The sequence below is a fragment of the Nannospalax galili genome, unplaced genomic scaffold, assembly GCF_000622305.1.
Source record: "Nannospalax galili isolate Female #2095 unplaced genomic scaffold, S.galili_v1.0 scaffold443, whole genome shotgun sequence".
Classification (NCBI taxonomy): domain Eukaryota; kingdom Metazoa; phylum Chordata; class Mammalia; order Rodentia; family Spalacidae; genus Nannospalax; species Nannospalax galili.
Window position 1 is genome coordinate 4,524,292 of NW_008352479.1, and position 13,512 is coordinate 4,537,803.

The window sequence follows — 13,512 nt, forward strand, 5'->3', positions numbered from 1 at the left end:
TCTTTACTCCTAGCCGTGTTGGCCCCAGCTGCTGCTTCCACTGTCCTCTCAATACCATGGTGCAGCTGCTACTGCTGCTGCTGCAAACTCTCTTCATACAAGCTCAGCCTGTTCTGCTTAAGAAAAAAAGGCAGGAAAGATGATTCTGGAGGACACTTTTTTTGAACCCAATGGGGTGGGGACTGTGGGGGTCAGTACAGGAGAGTGCCTCCTAGCTGAACAGGCCAATTACATAGGGGAGATGGTGTGAGGGTGGCATGTGAATGGATTGTTTACGTTCAACATTCACGGTGTAGTTCTTGTTGAGTTATTGAGGATGTGCTCCTCCTCCCACTAAGGAATAGCTTCAGAGTAACCTGGGCTGCTGCCTTCTAATATCAGTGCAGGCTGTCTGAAGTGGACTGAGGCAATGCCTTCAGGGGCAGTTATGACTTCAGTTGCCAAGGTCCTTGCAGGTAGAATATTCTCAGAGGGTAAGTGTCCAAAACAGCCAGGCTGTTAGGAACAAATCCAGCAGGACGCTAGAGATTGAGCTACTAGGTCAACATACCCAAACCCTAGGATGCCAGGCCTCAAGGAAAGGTCTACCTGCCATTCAAAGGCCTAAACAGTCTGCTCCTAGCAATTTCACTCATTCACAGAAATAAACAAGCAAACAAATAAAAACTAAGGTGCTTATAATAATACAACTTGGGAGCTCTATACAAAACATTCTTACCATTTCTTGACAGCCTTTAACAGGTAACTGCCCAGTGCTGACTGGGAGAGATGGTTCTGCTGATCTGCACTTCTACCATGCCCCCAAGCTGATAAACCCACGTTCCCTGGGTTTCTGACCATAAAAGTGGGCAAAATGATGCACTCACTGAGGGGAGTGTATTTATCTCCTCAGCCACACTGCGTGGCCTATTAAGACATGAAGCTGGCTATTGGTTTAAAGACTTTAATTTTTAATTTTGAGAATTGTATAAGACCCATGCTTAATTTTTTATTCATTTTCAAATACTTTAACAGTTAAAAAGAACCAACAATATTGTATTAAACCTTAACTTTCAGGTACTTTTACATCAATTCTTGGAAAAACAAGTGACGCCCCCCCAAAAAACCCTCTAGATTTCATCAGGAACTTCATTCTGAAGGCAGTGCAGTGGTGAGCACACATCACCCCATTTCATAATTTTACAATTTCATGTCTTTTGACTCCTCAGAAAAGTGCAAAACATTACCTCTAACATGCTCGCATAACAGACACTAATCTAAGCAGTAACATGCATTTCATTAACTGCTCCCCACCACCCATGAGGGTGCTACCGCCATCGAACTTACACAAATACTGAAACACAGATCAATGAAAGGGATGTACTCCAATATGATTACTTCACATAAATGATACATTACATACAACTTCTATAACTAAGCAGTTTTCTCCGTGTTGAAGTATGTAACGCATATTAACTTTTTTTCTGAGACACGGTCTTGCTCTGTAACTCCAACTGACTATGAATTCATGGGCCCCTTGCCCCAGCATCCCACATGCTAGGATTAAAGATGTGTGCTTCATGTTCTTAAGTACTGAGCAATCCTCGCACCATCTCTTCTGCTAAAAGCAAGAGAGCCTTTTTCCAGTCCCACAACCTAAACAATGCTGCAATGACAGGTCTCACCTTTCTTCATGCTGATCCAGGAAGGGAGCCACTGGTTGGTACTCAAAATTTTGTAAGACTTTGCAAATTGCGTGGCACAGTAAGTAGCTGTCTCAATTTCCACTTACGAAGGACTGTAGATTCCACTTCCACATATTTACACAGCTGGGCTTTCAAAAATGTGTGAGATTGTGCATATTTTGGTCTTTGTGTGGTTTCTTCTCTGGACACACTGCACTGTGGTCTGAGTCTTCAGCTACGATGGAGCTGACCAAAATGGCCAGGTGAATGAGTGGCTATCTCACTCCTATTTCTTCCTGTATTGGTCGCTGCCCACCTGACTATCCCCATCCCCAACTTCAGTTCCTTTCCAAGAGAATAATGAGATAGGCTAGACTAAAAGAACCTGTGTACTTACCAGGCCAAGTTCACAAACGAGATTACACAGGGTGGCCAAAGCATTAAGAAGCTACCAACTAGAATCCCATCAACTCAGAAACAAACTGCAAGGCTCCCAAACAGAAGCTGTGTTCTACAGTATGGCTTCATGCTAATTCTTCACTGGAGGCTTGCTTTAAAAAAATTCCCGAGGCTGGCTGTGTTGGTGTATGCCTCTAGCTCCAGTGCTTTGAAGGCAGAAGTAGAATTACTGTGAATCTGAGGCCAGCCTGGTTGACTCACAACCTCTAGGCCAGCCAGGGCTACCTAGTGAGAGCCTATCTAAAACAAACTTAAAAACAGATACAAATAGAAAAAATTTGAACTTCCAACTTTTCTGATCAAGAGCATCTTAGAAAACTCTAGCCCTGACTTAGCTGAACTTGATTCTTCACAGAAGCAATCTTTTGCAAAATCTCTGCAATCATGAGCACCCACGCCTCCCCTTCCTGAGGGTTCAGGCTGAGTTGGCTGCCAGATGACACTAAGACATGGGCCTCAGGAGAGATCAGGCCAAGGGAGCAGACTTAAGGACAAGGTCCCAGGCAAGGCAAACTATGAACAGAGTGGTATTCTCTTCAGAGACGCAGCACCAACAGATGTGTTAACACCACCTCTACGAAGACTTGAAGGACTCTCCTGAAGTCCACTCTCTGCAGCTGACTCACTCCATTCCACCCAGGGGACTCTGCTGTCCCCAGAGGCCACCAGACAAGATTCCACCTCATCTGCCTGATGCTCACTCCCCAACTTCTTTCAGTGCCTTACTGAACTAGTTTTCACCTTCTCTTTTCAGCTCCTTCCTGATCAGCCTGTTTAAATTCACAACCCACACACCAATTCAGCATTCCTTCCCATTCTTCTCTTACTTTGCTCTCAAGAGGTATCATCATCAAGAATATAACCCATCTTATTTACTGTCTGAAGGGACCCAAGACAGCACGTCAGTTGCCTCTTCAGGTCACTGCTGTGTCTTTGGCACACATACAGGTACCTGGCATATGGGAGGTGCTCATACCTCAGATGAACTGAGGATTAAGGCCATCTTGATCAAACAATGGAGCCCAGCACTCTGCCCTTCTTACTCCCTACAGAGAGTAATAATACTAACTAAAACCCAACTGTAAAACTGAAGCCCCAGCAGAGCTCCCCAGGACATGTCTGGGAAGATTAGTAGTAGTTTCATTTTTTTTCTTTGAAGGTTTCTGTGTGATTCCCTGCACAGATGTGCACCAAGTGCATGCAATGCCCACGGAAGCAAGAAGGTGGCATTGGATCCAATGGAGCTGTAGTTATCGACAGTTACGGAGCTGCTATGGGGGTGCTGGAAACCAAACCCAGGTCCTGTGTAACAGCCACAAGTGTTCTTAAACACTAGGCCATCTCTCCAGTCCCTGAGACTAGGACTCTTGATGCTGTTCCTTTAAAGTCAAAGAACATACAAGCCAAACCTAAACAAGAACTGGAATCAGACTACAAAGTATCTAATCACAAACTACAATAGAGTTCTCAGAGGAGACCTGGCTGTCTGGAAGAGTTGTGAACTATAGCTAAGGGCCTCGGCCTGCAGAACGGCCCCAGAAAACGTGCTGCTTTTCCCCAACATCACTTCTCAGAAGGTACACTGATGAGTCACTGAGCGTCTAAATCCTCGGGATTCCAAGCCAAGTGCTTCCAAACCAGAAAGGACTGGGACTTTGAATGTATTCCCCTTAGTGCCTACTATCCACTATCCTGAGGCCCGAGGCTAATCTCTAATGGGGTTTTTCATATGCCGGGCCAAATTGGAAGACCACCTGAAAGTCTTCCCACACACTTTACATTTGAAGGGCTTCTCTCGAGTGTGAAATCTCTTGTAGCTACTGAGCTGTGAATGTTTGCTAAAACTTTTCCCACAAATGCTACATCTGTGGCAGTTTTTCTCAGTGGGTATTTTCTCGAGTCCAGTGACATGGAGCTCCGGTCAGAAAGGTCATCACACTCTTCAAGGGGCTTCTCTCTACTTGGTGGCTTTAATTTCAGAACATTAACCTTCTGTCCTCACAAGAAGATAAGCCAGGCAGGCTGCGTTCAGAGTGTACTGCTTTGGTCTGATTTCTCTAGGGAACAGAAGGAATGTTTCCTGGTGAGATCTTTACCACACCACTAAGATTTAAAAGGTCTCTCTGCAGCATGGATTCTCTGATGATTAACCAGTCGATGATTTCTATCATAGGATTTCCCACACACGTTGCACTTAAAGCGTTTCTCTCCACTGTGTATTCCCATGTGATCTGAAAGACTTCTTTTACGTGTAAAGGTTTTCCCACATTCTGCACACCAAAAGCGCTTCGGACCAGTGAGGACACTGGACTCTAGGTTTGGAGTTGCTTCACTTTCATACTTGTACCCTTGGTACAAACAGTGTTGCCTCTCATGTCGGGAGCGATTAGAACTCCATCGGAAGGCTTTTCCACACTCCCTGCACTTATAGGGCTTTTCTCTGGTGTGAACTCTCTGATGAATGAGAAGGAAAGAGTGATTGTCGAAGGTTTTCCCACAGTGGTTACATTTGTGGGGCTTCTCTGTAGTGTGACTGCTCTGAGGAACTTGAAACAATGTATCCTGATTAAAAGATGGTCCACTTTCAGGTTTTCTTCTAAAGGCATGATGCTTCTTATGAACAATAAAGGCTGACCTATAGGTAAATCTTTTCCCACACTCACTACATTGGTATGGTTTCTCACCTGTGTGAACCCTATGGTGTTCAATGAGTGATTTCTTTTGAGCAAAAGTTTTCCCACAAAGCTGACACAGAAAAGCTTTCTCTACTTTGGGCATACCCCGGGGCTGACTGAAGTTCTGCTGGAACTTTTCTTGACATTTATCTTGTTGACAGAACTCCTGCTCCTGGTGCAGTCTCACATGACGTGAAAAGTGTGACCTCCACCAAAAGGCTTTCCTACATCTGGTACATTTATAAGGTTTCTCCTGTGTATGAATTCTTTGATGTTCAAGAGCATAGGACTTACAGCGAAAGGATTTGCTGCACTGGCTGCAGTTAAAGAATTTCTCCCCATTCTGGTCTGTCAAATGATTGAGCTCCAAGCTGTAGGTGAGAGCTTTTTTGTACCGGTCAGAGTCAAATTCCACTTTAGTATGGGTTTTCTGGTGAAGACGGTAGGCTGACTGACGCTGGAAAGCTTTCTCACATAAACTGCATTTATAAGGTTTCACGCCAGTGTGGATTTTCTCATGTCGCGAACAGTTTGAGTACCACCTGAAGGCCTTCTCACACACCCTACATTTAAATGGTTTCTCTTGACTATGAAGTCTCTGATGTTGCGCAAGACGGGAACTTTTACCGAAGGTCTTCCCACAGTCACGGCATCTATACTCCTGAACAACAGGAACACTCTGCTCCTGCTGGTGATCAGAGCTAAGCATGAAATCCTTTCCACGTGTGCCCTTTTCATTCTCTTTCGGAGCAGCGTGAATTCGCTGATACACACCAAACCCCTCAATTGTGTGTCGGGGCCCCTTCCCGTATTTCTTGCAGTCATAATGGCATGAACTTTTTCTGAAGTATCTGTCATAGCCATGTTTAAAGCATCGCTTTTTCTGGGAAACTCTAACACACTTAACATGTTTTAGGTCAGGAATATCATTTATTCCTAATACTTGAGATTCTCTTCCTGTCCTGTGATTGATGTCTGTTTCTTCCTTAATTTCTCTCACTCTCATGGGGCTTCCACAGAGTTGCTGTAGTGCGTTCTTCTCTTTCAAAGATTCTCTGAGCCCTGCTACCCCAGAAACACGTGTCACAGGACAGACTAATAGCTCAGGAAAGGTTTCTGTGTATTCTGAAGCATCCTGTTTCGAGTTCAACTTTCTTGTCATAATCTGGAGCTCACCTCCTGACAGAAATCAAAAACAAGAAAATGGACTTTCCCCCCAAACTTGGAACTACAAAAAGGAAAAAGGAACCATTAAATACCATAACCCCTGACTGCCAAGACTTTCTACAAAATCGTCAAGGATAAGATAAAACAATGAAAGAGCCTATCAATAAACAAGGAAGCTATGAGAAAAGACAAGATGGGCACAGCAGCTAGAGACACAGAAATGTGGGGGGACGGGGGCAATAAGGAGGACTGAAGAAAGGACTAATAGCAAGATAGACAAGAATCATGACATAGGACCACAGCACAAAGGTCCCTGAAACCCAAGAGCTGGGGGTCCAAGGAGGGCCTGCCTGAAAAAAATTCATTATTAGCTGGGATGGTGTCACACACCTTTAATTCCAGCACTCGGGAGGCAGAGGCAGGTGGATCTCTGTGAGTTCAAGGCCAGCCTAGTCTACATAGTGAGTTCCAGGACAGCTGGGTCTACAGGGAGACCCTGTCTCAAAAAGACAAAAAAAAATTTGGTTATCAAGCCTACCAGAGCAGGAAGTATCAAGCAGTGAAGAGGAACAGGAGTGGGATGGGTGCTCTCAAGAACAGGCTGTGGCAGGCACAGGGAACACGGGGGAATTGCAGCACAGTGCTGAGAAGGATCATCAGTGAGTGGAAAGTAAATGGGGAAACACTGTGAGAACAAGAACAGTTACTAAGATGGCTGCTAGGGCTGAAAGAAATGGATTATCAAAGGCCAACACGAGGGAAGAGGCCCAGGAGCCTAGCACTCCTTTGTAACTCCTAGCAAACAATGGGATAAGTCCCTAATGAGGTCTGTCTGTAACCATATCAAAGAGTAGATGCAAGGGGGGCAGAACTTGGTGGGTTTTCTGGAACTTACCTTCAGGGGCAGTAGCTGAATCCTTCACAGGCTGACCTGTGCAGACATCCAGGCTCCATGCTTCCCTTGCTTCCAACCAGGAGATCAGAGCAGGTTTTGAAGGTGGCCCCACTGCAGAAAAAGGAATGAGGTGGGAAGGAAAATGGGTCACACAGAACTATTCTCTAGGGCCTACCCACAACCTAAAATCCTGGTAAAGAACAAAGGCCAGGAAGACAATTGAGGAAACCAGACAGGAGGCTGAGCCAGAGGTAAAAGCCACACAACTACTCAACTCGTTAAATCAGTCATGATATTTTTGTTTTTTAGTCATAATTTTTTTCTTTTTTGGTGTTTTTGAGACAGCTGTCCTAGAACTCACTATGTAGACCAGACTGGCCTTGAACTCAGAGATCCACCTGCTCCTGCCTCCCAAGTGCTGGGATTAAAGGCGTGCGCCATCACACCCAGTCCTTTAGTCATAATTTTTTAAATGCTTAAATGGACTAGGACCATGAAATATTTTCAATCTTTTCAATAACACAGCATAACAGGCATTACCATCTCCATTTTTCAAAAGAAGGGTAGTAACGTGATAGATTAAGTGATGTGGCTAGTAGTTATAGAGCAAGATCAAAACCCAGGTCCCTTTCTACACATTACAATAAAACCCAACGGCCAGGAAGATAGCTCAGCAGGTTAAAGCACCTGCTGCCAAGCCGGACAACCTGGGTTTGATCCCTGGGACCGACATGGTATAAGGACAAAACAGACTCACATTAGTTGTCTTATGATTTTCCCAGGTGTATGCCTGGGCCCAAATACATGCACACAAAATTTAAGTAATAATTTTTTTATTTTGAGACAGGATCACCCTGCACCTAGCTAGCTTAGAGCTTGCCATGTAGATCAGGCTGGTCTCAACCTCACAGAAACATGCCTGCATCTGCATCTCCAGCACTGGAACTAAAGGCTTGTGCTACCACACCCAGCAAAATAATTTTTAAAAATGTTAAAAAATTTGGATGGGTATAGTAGCCTACACCTTTAATCCCAGCACTCTGGCAGCAGAGGCAAGCAGATCTCTTTGAGTTCAAGGCTAGCCTGGTCTACCAAGCAAGCTCCAGGCTAGCAGAGACTACAGGGAGACTCTGTCTCAAAAAGACCAAAAAGAAAAAAAGATTTTTATTTTTAGTGTATATGTGAGTTTGTGTTTGTGTGTGTATTAACTGTACCACGCATGCAATGCCCATGGAGGCCAGAAGGCAGCATCAGATACCCTGATGGTTACAAGCTGGTATGTGGGTGCTGGAAACTAAACTGGGATCTTCTGGAATAGCCAGTACTCCTAACCAGCAGCTGAGCCATCCCTCCAGTCTCAAAATAAATGGTTGTTTGGTTTGGGGTTCTTTTGTTTTCTTTTAATATTTTATTTATTTTTATTGTATGTGTATGGGTGTATTGCCTGCATGTAGGTAAGTGCACCCATGTTGTATAATGCCTGCTGAGGTCAGGATCCCCTGGAACTGGAGTTATGGACAGTTGTTAGCTGCATGTGGGTGCTGGGATTCAAGCTCGGGTCTTGAACAGGAACAACCAGTGCGCTTAACCACTGAGCCACCTCTCCAGTCCAGGATTCTTTTGTTTTCATGAGACAGGTTGGTCTCAATCTCACAGAACTCCACCTGCCTCTACCCATGGTAGGACTAAAAATTTGCACTAAAACAACCAGCCTAAATTTTTTAAAAGATTAAAACTTTTTTTAAAGCAAGAAGGCAGAAGGTGGCCAGGAATGCTAAAGACTAACCCACAGAAATCATGTGCCCATAATTTTCCAGCATCACATCCTGGTAGAGGTTCCTCTGAGACGAGTCCAGGTATCCCCACTCATCCTGAGAGAAGGTCACCTCTACATCCTTGAACGTCAAGCGTTCCTAAAGAAAAAAAAAAGAGAAATTATGACTTAGAGCTGATCCATGGCTCTTAGTTTTCAGGAGGGAAAATGGGGCTGGCTGAGAAAGAACAAAAGATGAACCTGGCAATGGTGAAAGACCTTCGCCCAGCAGAAGGCCCTGGGCTCAAGGGGCATAACTGGGTCTCTGAACAGGAGGTCAAATGACAAAGAAACTCAGGATGAGGGGAGCTGTACCATCCACTAGGCAGCAATACTAAGACAGCGGGAAGGACCAAAAGCCCTGGGGCTCACCTGGGGCCGGGCTGTTACAGACTTGCTGGCTGTTACCTGCTCTCCTGTGCTCCCTTCCATCTGGAAATGGGCAGGCACCTGGGCGGCAGCAGGATCTGAAGGAGAAAAGAGCCATGAGACAGCTGCCCAGCTCTGGACACCCAAGAAGCCCATTCTCCCCACTCCTAGAGGACTCTTAAAACCCTCAAGCAGGCACACTGCTGTTCAGTACCCACAGGACGTGTGTCTGCTGGGGGCCAAGAAGCGGGGAGTGCAGGTACAATGGAAGAAAGCAGCCAGACATGGATCACAGAGGGGTTGGAGAGAACACAGAGCTAAGGGACAGAAAGATTCTTGAGAAAACAGATGGTAACAAGATGATGGTATAGGAAATACAGGAAGTGTGACATAGGCCAGGGTCTGAGAACAGGGCTATGAGTACCGGATTGCCCAGCAAGGAAGTCACACACTCCTATTGCATGTGGAGATTCCAAATGGTCCCCCAGAACAGAGTCGCTCCTGAAAGGCGAAGCAGGGGACCATATCTGTGCAGAACATAGGGCTCCTGTGCCCATCCAATGTACATCTGGGCTCTGAGCAGGGTGTGGGTCCTGGGTAAGGAAAAAAATTGTCATGAGAGCATTCCTTCAGGAATCAGAACTCAAACTCAAAGAGGTCATATGGCCAACCTCTAAGAAGCAGAAGCTAAGGGATGGGCCACTAGACCCTTTACCTCCAGGCAGAAGGGACCCAAAGAGAAAGGACAGGGAAACTCCTCCCACCCTTCGGTCTCCTTTTACCATGGGGAATCCCAGCACAAACAGATTCCCACTTAACAGAAGAGTGTACTTCATTGCTCGAGTTGTCAAGTTCACACACCTGGGAAGAAGAAACCTCAACTGGGGAATTTTCTCTGTGTCTATGGACACACGTGTCTCTGAGCCATTTTCTTGATTGCTGATTGATATGAGAGGACCAAGGTCACTGTGGATGGTACCACCCCTGGGCAGGTGGACCTGTGTTGTATAAAAATGCAGGCTGAGCACAAGAAAGAGGAGCAAGCCATCAAGCATTCCTCTGTGGTCTGTGCCTCAGTTCCTGCCTCCAGTTTCCAGCCCTGGCTTCCCTCAGTGATAGACTGTGACTTGGGAGTTGTACACAGAAATGAACCTCCCCAAGCTACTTTTGGTCATGGTGTTTACCACAGCAACAGAAACCAAACTAGAACGCTTGGCAAGTCAGGATAGCAATATCAGATGCCACAGTGACACCTCTCCATTACCCTAGCCTATCCCTGGCCTGAAGCTGAGAAATGAGAGGGAGTTAAATGGAAAACAGTTTACAGCAGAGGTACAGTTAAGTACACTGAGGTGCACGGTGACCTCAGAGAAGGCTCTCAGAGCGTAAACTTGACCAAAATAACACCACTAGAAAGACAATGTTAATTAGGACCGTCAGCCAGGAAACCACAAAGAAGTAGTCTCATCCTGTGCACATCCAATCAGACAGCAGGAAGCAGTGCTCTGCCCTGGGATTTCAAACAGCTGTCCCAGGCAAGGCTGTCTTTGACGAAGAAATGAGCCCAGAAGGCTAAAGCTAATCAACCTAGAGGCGTTTTCCTGGCCCTGTGGCCAAAGATTTCTCTACACTGATATCAACGAATCTTAGCTTGAGGCTGCTGAACATCTGACAGAGACTGCACAGCCCTCCTATTCATGCCCCCCAAAGTCTAAAACAAAAACTTTCCCAGGATTCTGTGACTCTGCAGGCATCACAATGCTTTTCTGTTCATTTTCTTGGTTTGGGGGCTTTCTCTCAGCTCCCACTGTCTTCTATATTCTTCTAGCTCGTCTTCAACAGGTTAGGCTCTTTTTGCTCATTTGGCAATGTTTACATGGATTTTTAAAAACCTTCCCTCTCACCCTAAATAAGCTAAGTATAACAAAGCCACAATCTTGCAAATGCTCTATCTTACATGACTTTATAAATTACTATCAAGTCCCTCTGAGCATTCTAGTGATTTTGTAAAATGATAACTGCAGGCCTGGCATAGTGACACACCAATCACACTACTACCTGGGAGGCAAAGGTAGAATGAATTTCAGGGCAGCCTGTTCTACACATTTGACTTCCAGGCCAGCGCTTAGCACTAACGACACAGTGGGGGTTGGCGGAGGGTTTGAATGCTGTTTCAGATTTTTTTTTTTAATTTTATTATGTTATTTTATGTTTATGCATGTATTGCCTGCATATGTAGGTAAGTGCACCCATGTTATGCAATGCCCACAGAGGTCAGAACAAGCTGTCGGATCCCTTCAGACTGGAGTTACGGACAGTTGTTAGCTGCCATGTGGGTGCTGGGGTTTGAACCCGGGTATTCTGCAATAGTGTTCTTAACCACTAAGCCATCTCTCCAGACCCTCAGAACTTTTTAAAATACTCCCAATTAGACAAAAAGTGTTTTTTATTTATTAACAATTCCTTACACTCATTTATTATTGTTTTCTGCTGAGAGATTATGATCAACTGCTTATTTAATTTTTTTAATAAATTTGGGGACAAACTTCAAAAAATCTTAGTCACATCTAAGCATGAATTATACATGCAGACTCACCTCTTTTATATAAATGAAATTTGAAGGAAGCCTAAAAAATGATCAAGGCTTTTTTTTTAGAAAACTCAGAAGATAAAAGACCAGTGTCCTGTGTGCAGCCAAAGGAAAAATGCAGGAAGCGCCCCAGCACCACTCTCCTGCCAGGTCTAGGACACTGGCTGTTTCCTCACACCAAGGCCAGGGCCAAGGCACACGATAAAGCATGCAAACATTTACTGAACAAATCCTCATCGTTAGCTCATTTCTGTATTTTCTTCTCAGTAAACTAAGGTCTAGAAAGGTACTGAGATGTCTAAGGACACTGAGGCTGTGAAATGAAGCTTAAAATTGAAGTCTTTAGGAAACGGGATCTAAATACCATCAAATTATATTGCATGAAAATCAAAAAGATTGGTCTGGAGACATGACTCAGTGGTTAAGAGCACTGACTCCGACTCCTCTTGCAGAGGACCTGGGTTTGATGCCCAGCACCCATATGGCAGCTAACAACCAGTTCCAGGGGATCCAACACACTCTTCTGACTCCCATGGGCACTGCATGACACGGGTTCACAGACACACAGAGAATATACTCATACACATAATTTTTTTTTAAATCACAAAAATTAAAAAAAAAAAAAAAAAAAGTCTTCCAACTTCCCAGCCCAGGGATATAACCAGCTACATGCAGACTGCTCTTCTACTCAGAAGCCCAGAGTCCTGACCCTATGTTTCCCCTTCTTCCTACCATGTCCTACATGATCAAATTAGATCCTATGTGCAGACAGAATTTCTACATTATATAAGCCACTGCATCCATAAGCTCATGCTGTGATTTGTCAATACTTGCTGACCATATTCTGTTCTCAGACATATTAACAAGGAGAATCTTCCCCGCATTCCTCAGGCTGACAGCTCAGAGGGCACCTCGCCCACAGACAGGCAGATAGGGCTCCCTGGGCACCAGTTACCTTCCATGGTGTCCCATCAAGATCCCTGTGCAGCTCCTCCAGCAAGGCCACAGCCTCCTCACCACTCTCAGGGCAATGGAGCTGCACCCAGGTCCGAAGCTCTCCAGGCAAGATACTCAGGAACTGCTCCAACACCAGCAGCTCCAACATCTGTGCCTTGGAAAGAACATCAGGCCTCATCCACCAGCGGCAGAGCTCCCGGAGGCGGCCCAGAGTTTCTAGGGGCCCAGAAGACTCGTGGTAGCGAAGCTGCCTAAAGAGCTGGCGGAATAGCTCCTGGCCAGGGCGGTTAAGTGTCTGTGGCCTGGCAGTCTGCACCAGAGTATATTCATCCTCCTCCTCTTCCTTCTTTATCAAGTTAGGGTGTCCACGCTTCCTTGAAGCCTGGGCCTGAGCTGAGCGGGCAGCATACCACCTGCCTGGAGGCATCACTCCTGTTCAGTCACCCAGATGAACACAAATCTGTTGCTTTCACCGATCACTGCTGGGTCCTCAGGAGTATCTTCTCAAGACAGCACAGCACAATGCCATTTGCTGCTCTTCAGAAGTAATGAGCAAGAGACTGAAATAACCTGTTCAGAAGGGAGAACGTAAGAAAATTATGTCCGCCACACATGAAGCAACTAGATCCTACCGCTGGTATCACCTGGATGCGTGAGAAGGCCCACATGCATAAGCAATGCACAGATGGGCTTGTCAGTATGAAGCAGATCAGGGTTAGATTGAGACCTAAGGAGGTAAGCTAAGAAAATCTCCCTGAATAAGGCAGGACATGTACCGGGTGTGATAGAGCATACCTTTAATCCCAGGACTAGGGAGGCAGAGGCAGGAGGATCTCCGTGAGTTCAAGGCCAGCAGGTCTACATACTGAGTTCTAGGCCAGCTGGGGCTACAGGGAGACCCTGTCTCAAAGACTACTTAAAAA

General features: G+C 45.5%; 1 protein-coding gene across 1 annotated transcript in view; it reads right to left on the minus strand.

Annotated features, from left to right (window-relative positions):
• Positions 1–1,630: 1,630 nt before the first annotated feature.
• Positions 1,631–13,512, minus strand: part of LOC103747158 (zinc finger protein 445) — a 15,871-nt gene continuing 3,989 nt past the window's right edge. The window contains exons 2-7 of the mRNA XM_008849492.3: positions 12,588–13,159; positions 9,467–9,635; positions 9,046–9,140; positions 8,647–8,773; positions 6,861–6,971; positions 1,631–5,977 (exon numbers count right to left, since the gene is read on the minus strand). Of these exons, the coding sequence (XP_008847714.2) occupies positions 4,227–5,977; positions 6,861–6,971; positions 8,647–8,773; positions 9,046–9,140; positions 9,467–9,635; positions 12,588–13,016 (2,682 nt within the window). The 5' untranslated portion in view covers positions 13,017–13,159 and the 3' untranslated portion in view covers positions 1,631–4,226. The remainder of the gene's footprint in view (positions 5,978–6,860; positions 6,972–8,646; positions 8,774–9,045; positions 9,141–9,466; positions 9,636–12,587; positions 13,160–13,512) is intronic.